The 19,445-nt window shown below is 39.7% G+C and overlaps 1 protein-coding gene across 3 annotated transcripts in view; it reads right to left on the minus strand.

Annotated features, from left to right (window-relative positions):
* Nucleotides 1–19,445, minus strand: part of FGFR2 (fibroblast growth factor receptor 2) — a 105,340-nt gene that overhangs the window by 71,670 nt on the left and 14,225 nt on the right. For 2 of the 3 annotated variants that reach the window (XM_081912671.1, XM_081912670.1), the window contains exons 2-4: nucleotides 11,343–11,609; nucleotides 9,288–9,362; nucleotides 2,091–2,260 (exon numbers count right to left, since the gene is read on the minus strand). In XM_081912671.1, coding sequence (XP_081768797.1) covers nucleotides 2,091–2,260; nucleotides 9,288–9,362; nucleotides 11,343–11,609 — 512 coding nt within the window. The remainder of the gene's footprint in view (nucleotides 1–2,090; nucleotides 2,261–9,287; nucleotides 9,363–11,342; nucleotides 11,610–19,445) is intronic. The other variant, XM_081912672.1, reaches the window with a different exon arrangement.

Consider the following 19,445-nt stretch of genomic DNA (forward strand, 5'->3'; position numbering starts at 1 on the left):
TATCTCAAAGCACACCTGGTTTCCTCTGATTAGGCCAGTTAGACACGATTGGTCACTTTTTTTATTTTCCAGGCCACTTTCTTCTTTTTTGCATATACAAACTACATCCATACTTATGAGAGCTTGAGTTTCCTGGCTCAATTTGAAGCTCCCTCTCCAGGTCTACAAAGCTGCTATGATATTTGTAGGTGCATTATCAAAATTACACCTTCATGAGCGCACCTGCAACATTTTGTAGCAAGTCCCACTTCTATCACTAATTGCCCGTTTTGCAAAATATAGCAATAAATGACATAACTCTCATTACCATTCCATTCATTCATGCAAGTCACCAATATTTTCTGCCAGGAAAAATAAACTGTGCAGAATATTCTTGAATGTAAGGCATTGAAAAGCTTAAAGAGGAAGAAGAGGCTAGGGGTTTCTGGTAAATATTTGCATAACTTTCACAAAACAAAAGAAACTTTCCCCAAAAAGTAAAACTGCACACACTGTGAGGATTTCAAGACAGTGTCTTTTTCAGTTTCATTCCTGGTATTTTAAAATAAGTTTTTTCCTTCTAGACTCCCCTACTTCTTTTCTGCAACACAATTCTTTGAAGTACTGTCCAGGAAAGGAGAAAATACTCTTAGGAGAGAAGTGTATATATTCCCTTTATTTTTTTCCTTTCTAGCCAGATTTCCTATTGACTGAGCTGCCACAAGCAGGGGACAGTGTTTTTTGGAGAGTTCAACATGCCTAATGGTGTACTTAAAAGTCCAACTAGATTTTGTGCATATTTTATTCACAGTAATGATGACTCTTTTCGTGTGAGGGTTTTTGTTTTTCGTAGATGATGAGGGTTATTTTGTGGAAGTGTTTTGTTTTTACATACATAAAGATCATCCACGTGTCAGCTTAAATAACCAAATAAAAGCAAAATTATCAAATCCTAGTGTTTTTCCCCTCCCTGACCCCAGTAGGTACCTGAAGGTTTAATATTAACTCTAACTTGGCACTCTAGCTAACCTCTCTAGATGTCCTTTCTAATCAGTAACTCACAGTTTGAATGGAAACAACTAATCCGATGCTACTTTCAATTCAAGCAAACCATTTTAAGTAATTGCAATTACTTGCCCTCAAAACACTACTTTCTGCATCTATTTCACAGACCATAAAATCCATAAAAATAGTCTTCCTGCTCATTAAGTGTGCAGTCACCAAACCATAAGATTTTTGTTTTGCTTTGTTTTACTATAAGTCTACAAGTTGGAATATTCTAGGCTGTCGTAGCACAAAAGCACAGACTGTTAAGAACACTTCTACAAACAATGTTTTCGTAAAGTGTTTTTCCACCTTGTTTTTTCACCACTAACCCCTTACTCAGTAAGAGCTCTATTCACAATGTCTGATCTTTTGATAACTTGACCTTACAAACAGAAAATAAGAAAAAGAAAAAAGCTCTAGGGAAGATGAAGAGAGCCAGAACCAGACTCCTTTAAAGGTACTGCATGTGCTTTTACCATTTACAGAAATTTACTATAGTTAGGGCCAGCATTGTCCAGCAGAGGCAGGCTTCTGGGCATATCAGAGCTCCAAATCTGAGTTTAATTATAAACACAGTGAATAGGAACATAGGAACCCACATTGTACAAAGCCAGACCACTGGTCCACCTAGCTCTGTATTCTCCATACTGACTGAAGTTTCAGGCTCCCCATCCCTCAAAAAAGCCCTATTCACATGTTACTAACATAGGGCATAGGTTGGAGAAAATAAACTACTGACGTAAACCAGGTCACATGACATGGAAATATAACTTTCCTATAGAATAGCCACATCCTGTGATACCTCTGGAACAGTCATGGGGAACATGTGGCCCTCCAGACATTGATTAGACTACAACTGCCGCCACTCCCAAGCATTGGCCATGCTGACTGGGGCTGATGGGAGTTGTAGTCCAACAGCATACGGGATGCCACATATGGCTTTACATGGCTGTTATGAGCATGATATAAGTCTGTACAGCATGCTGCATCTAAATCTTATTGGCATTCCTACGTATAATACACCAAGTCCACTTGACATGTGGAGGAAGGAAGATGTGTCTTACCTTGTATCCACCAATGCGATGTTCTTGCTTAAATTCTTTGCCATTTTTTAGCCACCTCATGGTTGGTAGGGGGTTTCCTGTAGCTGGACAACGGAACTTGACAGTGTTAGCTGCTGGAACTGCATGTAACCGCTTCTCCATTTTATCAGTTTGTGTCCATTTAGGTCCTTCTGTTTCCAAAAATGAAAGAGAGAAAGCGAGAGAGAAGAAGAAGAATGTAATCAGTTGTCATTTGCATGATTTCCAGTATGACACAACATACTTTAGGGGGAGCACTGAAGTTCTACGTTGTTGATTTATGTCGCCTTTGGCAAAGCATACAAGACACTCAAGTACCTTAGAAATTTCAGTGTGTACCTAAAGACAAAGATCTACCCTGCTTCAGCTAGAGTTATTGCTTGTGATTCATGCCTTACAGCAAGTAAGTAAAAGTTATTTCAAGAAGGAGAGCTATAAAAATAAAATGACACCTGTCATCTTGCCATAGCCTTTAGGCTTGAGGTAACCATTTTAAAATGCAGAAACAAAAATTGTACTAAAATGCAGAATGTTTGAAACTTTGAAAGTTTGCCTGTGTGAGAGAGAATCAGAGCCTTCATTTGAAATGTTGGCCTTATTTTCCTTTGGCTTGGAGTATAATAATCAATGACTGCCTTTCAGATAACATGTGTGTCTGTGTGTGTTTAGAACTGCTGTTTTAAAAAAGGAAAGAACAACTATGACAACGAACAAAATCACTGGAATTGTTTCATACAAGGATCTGGAATTTTACCCAACCCAATCCAACAGCAAAACAAGTTCCTCTCTCTGCTGCTGATCTCTCAACTTGCAGTACAACATGGTATGAAATTCTATGTCAGAGTTTGGATGGGAAGCAAACAAATCTCTGACCAGAGTGCTTGTTAAAACACTATGGTTTAATTCTAGGAAAAACAGACACTCACTCTAACTAGCTACTCAAAAGCTATTCCATACCAAGGGAATATTCCTGATGTTCCCTCTCCAAAAATAAAAAAAAAAACACCACCAAAACAGTGCACTAACTTCAATAGAAAAGGAACACTATTTCTAATCTCTCCTGTCCAAAGAGTTTTGTGAAAGTTATATATCGATTTGGTTAATACAGATAACGATGGCATGAAGACAGATGTGCCTGTTCCAGATATTTGTACTAATCCATGCCAAGTAATCAACTCTGTCCCGTGTTTACTGATCTTACATACTAGGAAAAATCAGCCTAAGTATAAGATCACAGGAACAAACAAGGAAGATTATTGTAACAGGTGGTTTATAACACCTAGCTAAGAACCTACAAAATGACCATCCCCAACATTAGCAATGTTTTATTTTCATTGTGAAATCGGCATTTCTGAGTGCAGTAGTTTTCCAAAGCAATACCCTAAACAATCTTGGCCCCCCATAGCTCCTTTGACATCCAGAGTTTGGTAACGATGCCCATTAATAATATTATGTGGGTTTATGAAGCCATAACAATACTATGAAGAAATCAAATGTTACATTATATATTTATTTATCCTCAATAGCATAAATCCTCTCAGTAGTCTCCAAGAAAAAATAAAATAAATACAAAACAAGCTGTTTAGAAATGACTGGTAAACCTGTGTCCCCCTCTCAATGTTTTTGAACTACAACTTCCATCATCCTTGGCCATTAGCCATGCTGGATGGAGCTGATGGGATTCAGAGTCCAATGACATCTGGAGAGCCACAAGTTCTCCAATCCTGTCTTAAAACCATAAAATGCAATACAGCAGAAAATAAGATAAACAGAGCTCACAGATCTGATACATCTTTAAACTCCAAGAATAAGCAAAGATCTGTAAACCACTAAATGGTTTTATGATTGAAAAGCCTGGAAAAATAAACAAGGACTTCAGCTGGCAACAAAGGGATCGCAATGTGGGAGCCAAGAGAGTCTCTCTGGGAAGGGTGTTCTACAACTGTGGCACCACCACTGAAAAGGCCCTCTCTTTCTCATAGCCATGAGCCCCAGCTCGTTGGGCAGAGCCACATTATATAACATCTGGACATCTCTGTTGGCCAATAGACTCTACAAAACACCCACTGGTAAGTTACGTTTTGACAAAAAAAATGATGTTACTGGACGTCAACACATCAGTGATGAACTGCAGAAGACTGAATTTTCAAAGGTAAATAAATGCTTTTAAAGGGGCACCATAGCTAAGCCCCCTCCCCCCAAAAGCAGGATCATTACTAACAAAATTGAAAACAAATCTGAAAGCATAAGAACTGCATTGGCTTAGCTGAAATTACTACAATAGGTTTTCAGTATCTATCCATAATTCTCCTGCTGTACAGTAGTGACTTGAGCCCTCTACTGCAGATAACAAGAAATCTGATTAACTGCACAGTTATATAATGACCGTGCTTAATTCAGTTCACTCATTTACCTGTTTAAAAATTAAGGATGGAAATCTATTTAACGGTAAGGACTTTTAATTATTTTACAACAGATCCTTCCTGAAATAAATCCATTTACTATGGACATTTTTAGGACCAGAGGGGTCCAGAAACATAACCATTCCTCTCTCAGCCTTAACTCATTTCCTTTATTACAAGCTACTGCTCCATAACAAACAAACCCTTCCGTTCGTCAAACATTTATGGCAGTTCTTGAAATCAGCACACATAGAATTCCTCCACTCCACTTCCCCCAACAAACCAAAATAAAAATACAGCTGGAGAAGAATACAGCAACAGAGTCCTTAACAAGCCTCTTCACTAAAAGAAAATATTCAAATTTAAGCATTAAAATTATTCTAGAAATGATACTTGACTATTTCATTTTAGCCTGAAGCTTTAAAATTTAATTAAGTGGAAAAATCAATGGATATTTGGAACATGCAGTTGCAAGCATAACGCCGGGAAGGTTATAAATATTTAAAATTAAACTGCGCAACCAACAAAATTTTAATTATTCCAAAAGATACATAGGAGAAAGCGCCATTAAAATGATTTGCTAGATACAAAATGGCAACAACACTAGAGGGGAATGTGGAAATAAAGCAGTTAAGTCGAGGATCACAACAAAAAAGGGGGTTCATCTAACATGAATGTTATTAAGTACCGATACATGAGTACATTTTTCTTTTTTTTGCTCTGGCGCTAGCACGTTCCACAAAGCAGTTTCTTTTGATCAGACAAATAACCCTGCTGGAACAAATCCCAAATTCCTGATAAAGTTAATCCAAACGGCACATGAACAAGATTGGTGCTAAAGAGCACAGGAGTCAGCGGGCGCTGCTATAATCACAAGAACCCAGCAGATGCAATGATTCTTTCAGTGCTGTGAACTCCGTTATCAGTGACAAGCACTTTGGCAAGAGCACAATGGTTACCCGATTTCTAGTTACTGGGCCTTTCCATCACACTGCCATCTTGGTTTCTCGTCATTTCCCACTACCATAATGATTATAAATCTGAGAACAAGCAGAGTAGGAAGCAAATTACTGGCCCTGGGCAAAGCAACGTCTCTCGGGGTGAGACTCCCTTTTTACCATGGTCACCTACACTCTGGTTTACTGTACATATTACTAATATGGTCTTAAAGATTTTGTATGCTGCACTGTTTCAATAGCATTTTCTGATAGTTTCATTATTGCTATTAGGTTGCAGATAGATGAAACACAGCCAATCTTGGGTCTATTTATTTATTACTCTGTATTCACCATCAGCATTTAAGGACCATACAAAGGTGCGTTCAGGCCAGGTGTTACATAAACCCCTATTAACCTCTCTGTAGTCTTGGATCTTGCGGGATCAATTACATTGGCAGCTACGTAATACTGTAACATTAATGGTTATTAATGTTTTTATACTTTTTACGATAAGAAAGGGAACAGGATAATAACTGGAAAGTGTGGAAACAAAGTGGGAGGGGGAAATTCACATCGTGGTATAGAGTACTATATTAAGGAGAAAGAGTTTCATGGGGAACTGTTATCTGTTGCTTTCGAATTCCAATATTGGATGGTCAAGGGCCATCTCTTGATAAATCCACTTTACTGGTTACTGCTTGAAGCTTTCCTTTTGTATGTATGTATGCCACCCCATTAGTCTGTTACAGCCAGAGTGTTTTTATTTCTTCAGTGTTGAGCAATGCAAGGTTTAGCAATGGTCAATAAGCCTGTTACCAACTGGAGAACTATACTTCTGATTGTAATATGCAGGAGTATTGTTTTCAAGTTCCTGAATAATAGGTACTCAGCAATTTCCTGTATTATATCCAGTACTGTGGCCCCAAAGTGGGGTTTGTTGTGTGTGTGTGCAACTGCAAAAAATATGCATAGAATCAGATCTGCTCCACTTACACCTCCAAAAGCATATATTTTCGTGATAGATCAATTTAAAGAATACTTCCTTTAAATTAACACTAGTTAGTGGTGTTGGTATAGGTTTTTGTGTTTTGTATTCTTGTTTTGAATTTCTCTGTTGTTAATAGCCCTGGGATCATCGGATGAAGAGTGGTATTATATTATTATTATTATTATTATTATTATTATTATTATTATTATTTAAAAAAACAAGCATTCCCATTCAGCTTGTTGCATTGTAATATTACTTGCAGGCTTCCCATGAGCATCTGGTACACTAATGTATTAACAGCATGATGGACTAGCTTGATCCAGAAAATATTTAAATTATTTAATCAGTTTTGTTCTCTGCTTTATGGCCAGAGATCTGCATTTTTTGCTGCTGCTATGTTTGCACCTCATGGTAAAAAAGTAACATTCCAACAATAGGTGGAAGTAATATAAAGCACATTCAGTATACTGCTTGGATTTAATCTAACCTATTGTTTTCTCAGTTAGGATATCTGCCCACAGATGAGGTAAGAATTTATATATACAACGTATATTAATAAGTGTGTGTCTCCATCACAAAGTTGCAGTAGAAATAAACATGGCATAAAATGACAAATGAAAATGACCCACACACATATACGTAAAGTTCAGAGTCTCCTCTTAAAGCAACAAGCTGCAAAGCCTTTCCTTACTTTTCACATTATAAATCTAACACTCCTGTTATCACTGATCATTACAAGAACTGCCATCTAAGCCTATATAAAAGCTCACACACGTAGCTGGGCTTGCCCCTAAAGCTATAAACAACCCTACGCCTGTGAATAAACACGGCTCTAATTTGCAAGTAAAATAAGCCCACCTACAAATCACATAAGCCCACACTAGCATTACTCGAAAATATACTCACCCCTCCCAGAAAACTCATAATAATTCAGCATCTGAAGATGAAAGGTTCTAAATCAGGGATGGGGAGCCTGTGGACATCCAGGTGTTGCTGAACATCAACTTGCCTCAACACCTGCCAGCATTGCTGATGCTCAGTGTTCCAGGGAGAGGCACTCCTACATCTGGAGGGTCACAGGTAAGCAACCCCTGTTCTAAATGTTCAGGCTAGAGGGTACTTTGTATAATTTAACACCATGGCTTACTGGAAATGAATTGTCCCCAAGTTAAGGCTTCTTCACAACCAAGGTTCTTTACAAACACTTGTTGACTTTTCTTTCCACGAAACATTTTCAATACTCTAGCCACAGCAGGCATTTGCCTCTATGGGACTCTGGTTTCTTAGAAAGAACCTCCAGAAGCATCAACCTAGGCAGATGTTCCATTCCCTACCTATTCAGGGCCAGCAGTACCATTAGGCAGAGTGGGGCAGCTGCCTCAATGTGGCAGATGAGGGAAGAAGTGTGGTGGTGAGGTGCTAGAGGAGAGGGCTGTGGCTGCCCCACAGAGCCTGCCCTGCAGCCCCTAACCCTGCCTGCTGGTCAAGAGCAGTGGAAGATACCAGGATTGAAATTAGTTTCAGCTGTCCTTCCCACCATCTTTCAATATATGCTATGAAGAAGAAGAAGAAGAAGAGTTTGGATTTGATATCCCGCCTTTCACTCCCTTTAAGGAGTCTCAAAGCGGCTAACATTCTCCTTTCCCTTCCTCCCCTACAACAAACACTCTGTGAGGTGAGTGGGACTGAGAGACTTCAGAGAAGTGTGACTGGCCCAAGGTCACCCAGCAGCTGCATGTGGAGGAGTGGAGACACGAACCCGGTTCCCCAGATTACGAGCCTACCGCTCTTAACCACTACACCACACTGGCTCTCAGTGTGAAGGGGGCAGAAAGATCTCATCCTTTGTTTCAAGCAGCAAAAATGTCTTGGTTGGGGGCTGCTAAGCAGTTGAGCTGGTCTTTTGAGCGTTGAGCTTCAATCCACAGTATTTTATACTATGTTGGGCAAAATATATTGCAGCAACACTGTTGTGGGTGAGTGGTGATGGGGCGGGTGGTGCTCCTGTTAGGATCAGAGATGAATCAAACCATTTCTCCAAATGTTGATCTAGTACTTTGGAGGATTTGTGAATTCTTACCTAGGACCATGTCAATGAGCTTGCTGGGCCTTGAACCTCAAGACTTTCTATTTGCAAAACATGTATTCTACCCACCAAGCTATGAGCCTTCCCTTACAGACATTCTCGCCTCCTTCTGCTGCATGTATAAAACTGGACCAGTTCTAACCATTTGGTAGGCCTAATAAAAACTACATATTAAGGTATAGAATGCTAAAGGAAGCATTTGGTTTTAAATTCTTCAAAACCATATTACTAATGTAGGAACAACATATAAGCGTCTGCCTAGACAGCTAACCAAGTAGAGTATATTCTTTGGGATTGGACCATACCATCATTAGGAAAGCTTAAGTTGGAAAGGGTCATTACATTCTCTTTCCATAGATTTTTCTTTTCACTACAAAATTAATTACAATTCAATTTCATAACCATCTCTTGAATATTGTCATTGCAGGAAATTACAACTCTGATCCAGAAATGAAGAAAGAGGGGAGGTGTCAGTATAGAACATGTTGAGTTAAAAAAGAAGAATTGCTAAAAGGTTAATGGCAACTAAGACAAGAAAGAATAAACAAGCAGGCAAGAATATGATAATAGTTTATTTCCATGTTTCAGAAGACCAGAAATACACAAAAACAAAGAGGAAACAAGCCAGTTGAAATCTACAGCTAATAGATTGCTCATGCGTTTAACAGCCAAGAAAGTGCTTGAAGAGAGTGCAGAAGATTAGGTGGGGAAAATATTTCCATATGGATTCTGCCAGGCACCTTCAGCAGTCAGAGAGTTACTTACTGATTTGGTTGTTGTCATTCACAAAATCCTCAGAGCCGTCGTTGTCATCTTCATCATCTCCAGATGAAAGAACATCTGAAGTTTAAAAATTTAACATTGTTCACCTACTACACATTGCAAGCAAACACACCTATTTTCTGGACTCATGTTGTTACTTTTATGTCACATCTGGAACAGATCTTGTTTAAGAGATGCAGCATCACACACTTTATGGCATATATATATATATATATATATATATATATATATATTTGCTTTCGTAGATTTTCACGGGTACAGGAATGCAGGTTTTGGTGTCCTCGGGTGTCTTCCCGTGTAAAAGTTGGGGTGTCTAGGCGACGTTTCGACGAGGTCTCACTCGTCATCTTCAGGCTGGTGCTTTCGGCTTCTTGTTACAGTAACAAGAAGCCGAAAGCACCAGCCTGAAGATGACGAGTGAGACCTCGTCGAAACGTCGCCTAGACACCCCAACTTTTACACGGGAAGACACCCGAGGACACCAAAACCTGCATATATATATATATATATATATATATATATATATATATATATATTTAGTCCATGATCCACTGAAGCTATATGTCTGTGTAGGTAAAAACTGTACACAGCCATAGGCTTCTTTGAAGTATCTGCTGCTAAGGAACCTCCAGCTGAGTGCACTGTTCATCCCTGCATGCACATATAGTCTAGTTGGGTCATGGCCATAGATGTTTCCAAGCAAAGTTTCTTATTCTAAAGAGCTGCTGATATTTTCTTTCTTTGAAAATTAAACACACAAAAAATGACAACAAGAAAAGATTATTTACTTGTTCCTGAAAAAGCACGTGTGGTTTACATTGTGTGTGTGTGTATGTCTTTGAAGGTTTCGATACTTTAAAAAATGGAGTTCTGGTATAGTTGATCATGGAGAAGATTTGGAGAATAATTTCAAATGATGGGTGTTGTTATTTTCTAACATGACTGTGCAGTAGAACCAAGTATTGTCTCCACATTGGTTACCCAGTTCTCTTAATTATCCATACACACTCTGCCCCAGTCCCAAGTATACATCTAAATAGGCCCACATAAATTACCCCATCACTGCTATATAAAGTTTGTGGCTGTATGAACCAGAGTGGGAGGGTAGAACTATCAAACAGAAGTTTTCTTAAACTGACATCACTATAAACTTCTTTTATATTATTTCATTGAAACATTATTCTACCACCCTTCATCAAAGCTGACTCCAAGGTGGCTTAATTAATACAAAGGCATGGAGTGGCTTTTGAAAATAATGGGACTATGCACAATTGGCAAAACTGACAGCGAAATGATGATTATTTTAAAAAATAGAAGAATGGAGGACTTATGTGGACTATTAAAAAAAATATTATAGTCAAATCACAGGCAGGAAGAAAAGTGATAAAATAATTGTAATGGAGAAACTTTTTTGTAATAGATGCAGCAGTATGAGTAAAAACATCGTGGAGGTGAGGGTGGGAAGTCAACTAGTGAAACAATGTAATTATTTGATTTGAATGTTATTGTGAAAATGTTTGGAAAATGTGTGTGTGTATATATTGCATACAGCAACAAATAAGATATTCCACATTATTATTATTATTATTATTATTATTATTATTATTACATCACCCATCTGACTGGGTTTTCCCAGCCACTCTGGGCGGCTCCCAACAGAATATTAAAAGCACAATAACACATCAAACATTAAAAACTTTGCTAAACAGTCACTATATATAGCATTTATATATAGCAGTCCATAGCATGCACACACACACGCACGCACGCACGCACACTATGTGCTTGAAAGAAGAAAAAGCTTTCCCCCCCCCTCGGCACCTAATAGGGCGAATTCAAGGGCACCACAGCTAAAAATGCCACCCACTTTACCATCCAACAGGGGAAATGATATAAGAGCATGAGCAAGCTGGCAAAATAAAGAATATTATATATGACCAGAATGTCTCTTTAATGCTTGAGCAGAAACTGGCTATACATACGCATATAATAAATTTAGGTTACAGCTATTTGCATGTAGTAAAAAATCAAACTCACCTGTAATATTTATAATGAAGTAGAGGGTCTCACTGTCTACAGCCCTAACAGCAGTGCAAGCATAAAGGCCTGAATCTTTGGGCGAACTATCTTTAATCCGCAAGTATTCCCCAGTCATGATTGTTCGATTGCTGGGCATCAAATGGACCCCATCTTTAGTCCAAGTGATCTTGATTGCATCTTTCAGTTGACAGTGCAACATCAAAGAGTCTCCCGGAAGTATAGAGTATACATCAGGCTGAGAGATTTGATATTTTGTTGGTGGCTCTGCAAAAGTGGAAAGTAGGTGGGCACAGAAGAAGGGTGGAGAAGGGACAAGGGGGGGGGTGAGAGAAAATTTCCAACAATTGTCAGTGAAGGCCCTCTTCGAAAATGTATGAATTTTTCATAAAACTGGGGAAAGGCAAGCAAAACTGATGAAGCAGCTTCATCCATGATGTGCTGCAAGCTTACAGGACAGAGTATAAAAAGTAGAAGGCATGGCTTTGGATAAGAAAACCGCAAGTTCGAGGAAGGTGGCGATGCTCAGGCCAGGAAGTGTGCAGTCTGACTATACGCCACAACACAAGAATCCTAGTAACTTGATAACCGCATCTGATGAAGTAAGCCCAGGGCTTATGCAAGCTCAAGTTGCAATAAATTAGTTTTTTTAAGTGCCATGTGACACTCTGTCTTCTTTGCTAATAATTCACAGCCTCCCATGCTGGAGTGCATGCAAGGAGAGGGGTGTACGAACAAATTCTGAGTATTACAGCTAATCAGTTCTGGCTCTAGAAAAGGGACTTGGAACATGTGGCCATTCAGATGTTGTGGGACTCCCAGCATTCATCAGCCCTGGCCAGCAGGGCCAATAGTCAAGGAGGATGTGAATTGAGAGTCCAGTGAGCCACAGGTTCTCAACTCTGTTCTAGAGGGAAGGCCATATACAACACAATTATGAATACATGTAAATGAGACACGTTCATTTCTTGGAACAGTGTTCACAATTTATACCCAATTTGGGGGAGCAAGTGTAGGCAATTTGCAAACCCAAGCGCAAGGTAGGTAGCCTTCTCACTCTTGCAGTGTCCTGAACTGGACAAGTTAGTAGCATGAAACCAAAATCAGAGGTGTGATTCGAGCTACATCCTGTTTCTCTGCTGGTAGAATTTCACACATGAGGACAATGACTAATCCTTCCGTAAATTAGCTCTGCAGAACCACTGATTATTTTTCCACAGAAAAAAATGTTCCCCTCACAGCCTCTTCTCCAATTTGCACCATCAAGGAAAAGCAATTCTTCATTTTCACAGAATAAGATTGTGTGACTGCTATACATACTGAAACTGAGACCTAAACAATATTTTTATACAAATGTTAACATTTTACATGTTTAGATTTTACAACTAGGTCTCAAAATGTTCAACAGATCGAAATTATTTGGCAAGCAAGTATTCTATGAACTCTCGTACAATTTTACACTTCTTTTTTACAAACTTGATGAGGTAATTATGGATTCCATCAATCCATTATACAGGTGTTACAATTTGCACCAACCAAGGGTTGTTAGGAGGGCGGGGGGGGAATCATTATCCAGATGGAGAATGAGCTGTTTTCTGCATATATATTTTATATCAGTAAAAGGTTAAATCCAAGAAATGTAGCAAAAATGTCACGGAACGAATGATTGATTTTAGGTTTGCTGACACTTCAGAACAAGCAAGACTGGTTTACTTTATAGAATTGCATTCACTGTTCTCTGTAACCACTGCAGCTAATTCTATCTGGTGTAGTAAATTTGTTTTACTGAGCTTGGTTGTGGCCAGCATTTCCCAAGAGTCTTTGAAATTGACCTTCAAAAATAGTGTATGTGCAGTGGTACCTCAGGTTACAGACGCTTCAGGTTACAGACTCCGCTAACCCAGAAATAGTACCTCGAGTTAAGAACTTTGCTTCAGGATGAGAACAGAAATCGCGCGCAGTGGCGGCGCAGCAGCAGTGAGAGGCCCCATTAGCTAAAGTGGTGCTTCAGGTTAAGAACAGTTTCAGGTTGAGAACAGACCTCCGGAACGAATTAAGTTCTTAACCCAAGGTACCACTGTATGTAGATCACTTTATTAAGATACCAATTTTGTACAGTGTCTAAATAACCCACCGAGGGACTTTACCAACTAATTAAAAAAAAAACCCACCCCAAAAGGCTAGAAATGAAACATGTAGCCACAACATTGCAGGTTGATGTTAAATTCCCCATTTAATAATCCAGTGATTACAAAGCCAGGAAGAAGCATTGGATCTGCATGTTTCCTGCCTCCCCTTGCACACCAGCTTCCATACTTGGAGATCCTAGACCATTTAGAAGCAGCCTTCAAAGACCGTATGTTCTTCAGATGTTTTGGACTAGAAATGGAGTTGATGGAAGCTGCAGTCCATACATCTGGTAAGAACCAAGTTAGCGAAGACTACTTTAAAATACAGCCCCCATGTTAGAACTGAAACATAAAACTGTGGCTTATTTACTAACCAGGATCAAATCATGGTTTAATTTCCTGGTCAGTAAACAACCATTATACCAGAGCTCCTTAGTTTGGAGAAAATGGGAAGTTAGTCTAAAGAGCAGTGTGTGAAGGGAGGTAGTGTGTGAAGGGAGAGGTGAGGAATAAGCAGGCACAACACTCATTCCCAGCTTCCTAAACCATAATTAAAGAATCTGGGAACATTTCAGTTGAAAAGGCCTGAATGTCTTGAGCCATTATTCTGGCAGCACTTGTGTGCCAAATAACCCCACTCTTTTTTACTTTGTTTTTTAATAAGCATCCACTGAATCCACTTTCAAGAGATGGGAAGAGTCAAATTTGACCGTAGTTAGGAAAGAAATTGCTAATGATTCAGAAAAAGGAAAAGGAAATTCTCTTAGGATTTGCACTGGGCATATAATTTACAGTATAATGTGATTTCAGTATACTCCTTAATACAGTATTCTTATTCACACCAAGTTTTCCACTTTTTCAGCCCAACACTCAGTCATCATTCTGTGGAGACTGAGCATGCTCAGTCCACATTGGGCTGCTGTTTCGTCCCCTTGCCATTCTTTTCCGTTAAAGATTTGTTTGTACTTCTGCTAACCTTGGAGAATGCCGCCACCACGCCAGAGTGGTGCTGCCATTACATGAACTACATGAGCATCATCCTTGAACTTCAAAATTAAAAGGAACTGATGTTCCTCCTGTGACTAAGAATGTCGTGGCAAACATAGGATATCAAGAATCCTCATGACATATAAATTAGTTTGGAAATCAATATCTATTTCAGGTAAGCTTTTTGTTCTGCCAAATTCAAATCTAACAGCACTTAAAGACTGTCACTTTTTATAATGTTTGCCTATAAACTCTCCCAGCACAGTTTTTGACGATGTGCCCAAAAGCAAACAGAGAACAGGTGGGATACTACAGCATTGTGCTGTCCAATTCTTTCATGTGAAAAGTCCTACAGGTTTAAGCACTTAAGGAGTTCCAGCCAACATGGAAACTGCTCTGCTCTGCAGAATTAACCCATCTCCCACTGTAGTGCTCTCCGCCAAGCTTGTAAAAATACTTATTACACTTACATGGAGCTTAACACAAAAAAAACCTATGAAAGATAAGCTTGTGCACTGACTTACAACAAAATTTTGAACTCATTGCTTTACGCGTCCTGGTGGGTGAAGACTGAAGAAAGGAGGTTCAGACCCCCGTAGGGTCTTTCAGCCCATCACATGACTTGACTGGCAGCTGCCATTGGAGTCTGTGCAATTCTCCGGCTCCTAAAGGAGAGAGACTAACACTACAGCAAGCAAGATACCTTGGCCCTTAGTGCTAGCCAAGGAGCTAACATCTTTATTCCTTAAGCAGCAAAGTAAACCTCAATTTGGGACGCGGGTGGCGCTGTCGGTAAAACCTCAGTGCTAGGACTTGCCGATCATATGGTTGGCGGTTCGAATCCCCGCAGCGGGGTGAGCTCCCGTCATTCAGTCCCAGCTCCTGCCCACCTAGCAGTTCGAAAGCACTCTTGTGCAAGTAGATAAATAGGTACCGCTTTATAGCGGGAAGGAAAACGGTGTTTCCATGTGCTGCGCTGGTGCTGGCTCGCCAGCTGCAGCTTCGTCACGCTGGCCACGTGACCCGGAAGTGTCTTCGGACGGTGCCGGCTCACGGCCTCTAGAGCGAGATGAGCGCGCAACCCTAGAGTTGGACATGACTGGCCCGTACAAGCAGGGGTACCTGTACCTTTACCTTTAAACCTCAATTTCCCAGTCTAACCTGCAACTGAGGTTGGCTGGAATAGAAAGAACTAAGAGAAGCTACTCGTTCCTCTTGTTTTTTTTTATATCTGCTGCATAACAAGTTTGGTGAACTGGTTACCTTCAATGCCTTGCCAATTGCTGTGATAAATAAATATCGCCAGACTGCAGCTCACCAGATTTCTGATCAGATGCTAATATTTGCAAAAATTTCCCTCAGCAGGATATGAGAAGTCCTACTCAGGTGTTTAAGGTTCATTTCATGGAGATGAACTCAATGTCTCTGCCCCCTCTGTAGTATTCCAAACAGCCCATCCACTGATTTTTTAATTAATGAAAAGCAATTTTCTGATGTCTTAGAAAGTGATATAACTGTTTATATTACTTGTATAGCAAACTGATATAACATGTTTATATTACTTGTATAGCAAGGCCAACATCTTGAAGTTGCCGTACGTGCCTGATATTTTATTTGTAACTGGCATCCATTTACTTTTTGCTAATGAACTCATGAAATGGAAAAATTTCCACGGGAAAATACAGCACTGGTATTTTTTCTGGAGGGGAAATTTATTTTGGAAAACCTTGTGTAGGCTCTCCATATGACTCAGAACCCCTGAGCTAGTGTACAGAAGGCTCCCTTCTGCAGACAGTCACACTGCATTGTCTGGAGCACTGCAGAGCTAGGTTGAGAGCCAGTGGCGACAAAGAACACATCCCCACAAATCTTTCACTTGATGAAGAGCATGTGGATTTCAACGCCTGACTAGGGCTAGATACATGCAGCTTACTAAGTTCTTTCTACTATATGAACTGCCCATCAGTAGAAGAAACTCAAAAGTAGCCAAGTGTGTCTCCTAGAACTGTAGGAGGCTGAGCTCATCTCTTTCTGCTGAGGAGGTGGAACTCTGGAAGCCATGGGAAGCTTGTTCCGCTGCCCGTTATAGATAATTTATCCGTTTATCCCATTCAAAACTTGGATGAAAAAGCAGTGACACAGGCACAAACCTAGTTTCCTGATCAAACCTTGGGCTCTTTTTCAAAGTCTGTTCTTCTCTTTAAGGAAATATGAAAACATATTCCAGTTTTTTACAACCAAGAAATATTACATGCTTGTTCTAAGAAGCAGGTATTGAAGGTCAAAAAAATAAATAAATTCAGCAGGATGTTGCAGATCTTTCCCATGTCTTTTACTGGTGCCGTAAAAAGGGGCTGAAGTAAAAAAGAAAATTGGAGCTAACTTCTGGGTTGTTATTGCAAAATTCTCATGGACCAGTCTAAGAATGTACTATTGCCCGCCCCCCAAATGTTGCAACCAATTAGGGTTGCCATACATTCAGATTTTCCAGTTGGCAGTAGTGTCTGGGCAGAAATCCAGAAAATGTCCAGGAAAATCCGGACATATGGCAGCCCATGGCAGCAGTGCCATTTCCCCCATAAAAATAGCTCAAAAGCGGCATTTATTTTTGTGCTTTTGCCCAAAAAGCTCAACAACATTTTTGTCTGGATTTTCACTGTTTGAAATATGGCAACCCTACAACAGACAGATTGTTTCCCACTGCAAGGTGTCTCTAAAATAAAATTAAGAGGATGCTGAACTTTAGACGAGCTGCTAATCAAAGTATAGACTTAACCGTTTTTGTCATACTAAAAGTCCTACAGAAAGTATAAAAAGCCCACCCCACCCCACCCCACCCCGGCAACATGCTTTAAGAGACAATTACACAAGTGCTTTGGATCAAAGAAAATGGCTTCTAAATACAAAATCACCCAACTAGCTCACAGCTGCTTCCTTATTTATCATCCATCCATGGAATCTAACGAAACAGGTTTTGTAAACACAGGCTACAAATATTAGGCAAACATCATCAATTTTTAAAAAACCACCTAAAGTATCATTCTTGCCTTATACGTATGGTAAATGCTTCCCCATTTTAAAAATGTATCTCTTTTTAGCCTTGTGCAAAGTGGATTGTAAACCTCTGAAGTTATCTCTCTCCATCTTGGACCGACTAATGGCCAGTTCCTGCTTAGCTTCTCTGGCATAGCTGAGCCTTACCCTGTACTGATACCATGGGAAATGAAAAGGCTGTGCGGGATTTGTGGCTACATCCATCAAAGAACACCTTTCCAGAGCCAATGGCACTGACATGGGAAATCATTTATCCTGCTCTCCCAAGTTGGGCATCCACAGGCATTTATCGCAGAGTGAGGCAAAGTAAAAACACTCAAAGTGGCGCGCACACAAATGATAAATATAATGCCTGTACGTGTTGCCTCGTATCTCAGGTTCTACAAATGCTAAAAAACAACAACCTTACTCTCTCTCTTTTAAAAAAGGAAAGCTGATAATGTAGGAATTATGGTTACTCAGGGGAGGGAACTGCTCCCACTATAAGACTCCCATGCCTCCCAAACCATAAAGCCTCCCCATGTCAAACATTTATTGGTTTGGCATGGGGCTTGAGCATGCAGAAGCAGCAACAATAAAAGGTCGGCCCTGAATAGATGCTGTTGCTAATTGACATACTATTAGACAACTTCTCATCCTTCAAATATTAACACTGCAGGCCTAACAAAAGCCCTATAATGAAGTACTACACATTTTTAAATGGTCGCTCCTCCTTCGGGAAAGCTTTGAAGCCCGCTTGTTTCCAGTAGTCTACTCAAGAGGGATTTCCTATACTGCACTGTAGAATTGTAGAGGTGGAAGGGACCCAAAGGCTCATCTAATCTCAACTAAAGCCGTCCAAACTGTGCTTTGAAACCACCAGTGAAGGAGAGTCCGCCACCTTCTGAGGGAGTCCGTTCCACTGTTATTCCTCAGAAAGTTATTCCTTGTGTTTAGTTGGAATCTCCTTTCTCATAACTTGAAGCCATTGCTTTGGGTCCTACTCTCCAGAGCAGGAGAAAACAAGCTTGAACTTCTTTTGTATGGATTTACCTGCCAGATTGTTGGTTGGCTGGTTTGGAAGGGAGCAGAGGAGGGATATGTATTTTTAAAAAAATGTTTTTTCAATGTTGTGAAATATTGTTCATGTTTATTATCTTAAAATTATTTATTCTATTTATTAGATGAATAACTAGTCTCCAAGTGACTTACAAAATTTTAATAGCATAAAGACTATTGTGAAATCAGAAAATAAATTTTATTATATTTTATTGTATCACTATTATCATTTGTATTTTGTATAAGTCACCTGGAGTGAGCAGGATTCTTGAGGGCAGCCTATAAAATTCTTGAAGTAAATAAATAAAATATTCATTTAGGTTGCTCTATGGTTTGATATCAACATATCTTCTTTTGGTTTTGTTCTTGTTTTTAAATAATGGATTGGAACCTAGACACTGCACTTAATATGCTGAGCAGAGTTACGGGGGGGGGGGGGAGTATTTTATTTTAAAAATAAATGCCATTGTTCTCATGTTGTCCTGTTAGTAATTTGAGCAACAACAAGAAAAATAACACAGATTTTTACATTAATGTCAGGGCCAGCCAAGGTATTTTCCTACCTGAGGCGCAAGTGCAACAGGTGGTACTCACCTCACCTCAGGCAAAGTGCACAGTTCCCAAGGCCTACAAAGCTATTCTATCACCTGAGAAAGAAAATCCAGTGTCTCTTCCATCTTCCCAGGAATAAAATCAAAGCAATAAGAAATTCAGTAAATCTAACAATTTGTTGCCTTTTTGTGACATCAAGATCAGCTGACGGAGCTGGCAGCTTCATTCCACCTCATGGTAGAACCGGCCCTGATAAATGAATAGGTCAAACCACTTCTCTGCAAGTCACAAATAATTAAGCTTGCCTAAGCGCTTATCTGTGCCTTTATCTTCCACCTGTGCC

This window comes from Podarcis melisellensis (assembly GCF_964234715.1).
Source record: "Podarcis melisellensis genome assembly, chromosome: 5".
Classification (NCBI taxonomy): domain Eukaryota; kingdom Metazoa; phylum Chordata; class Lepidosauria; order Squamata; family Lacertidae; genus Podarcis; species Podarcis melisellensis.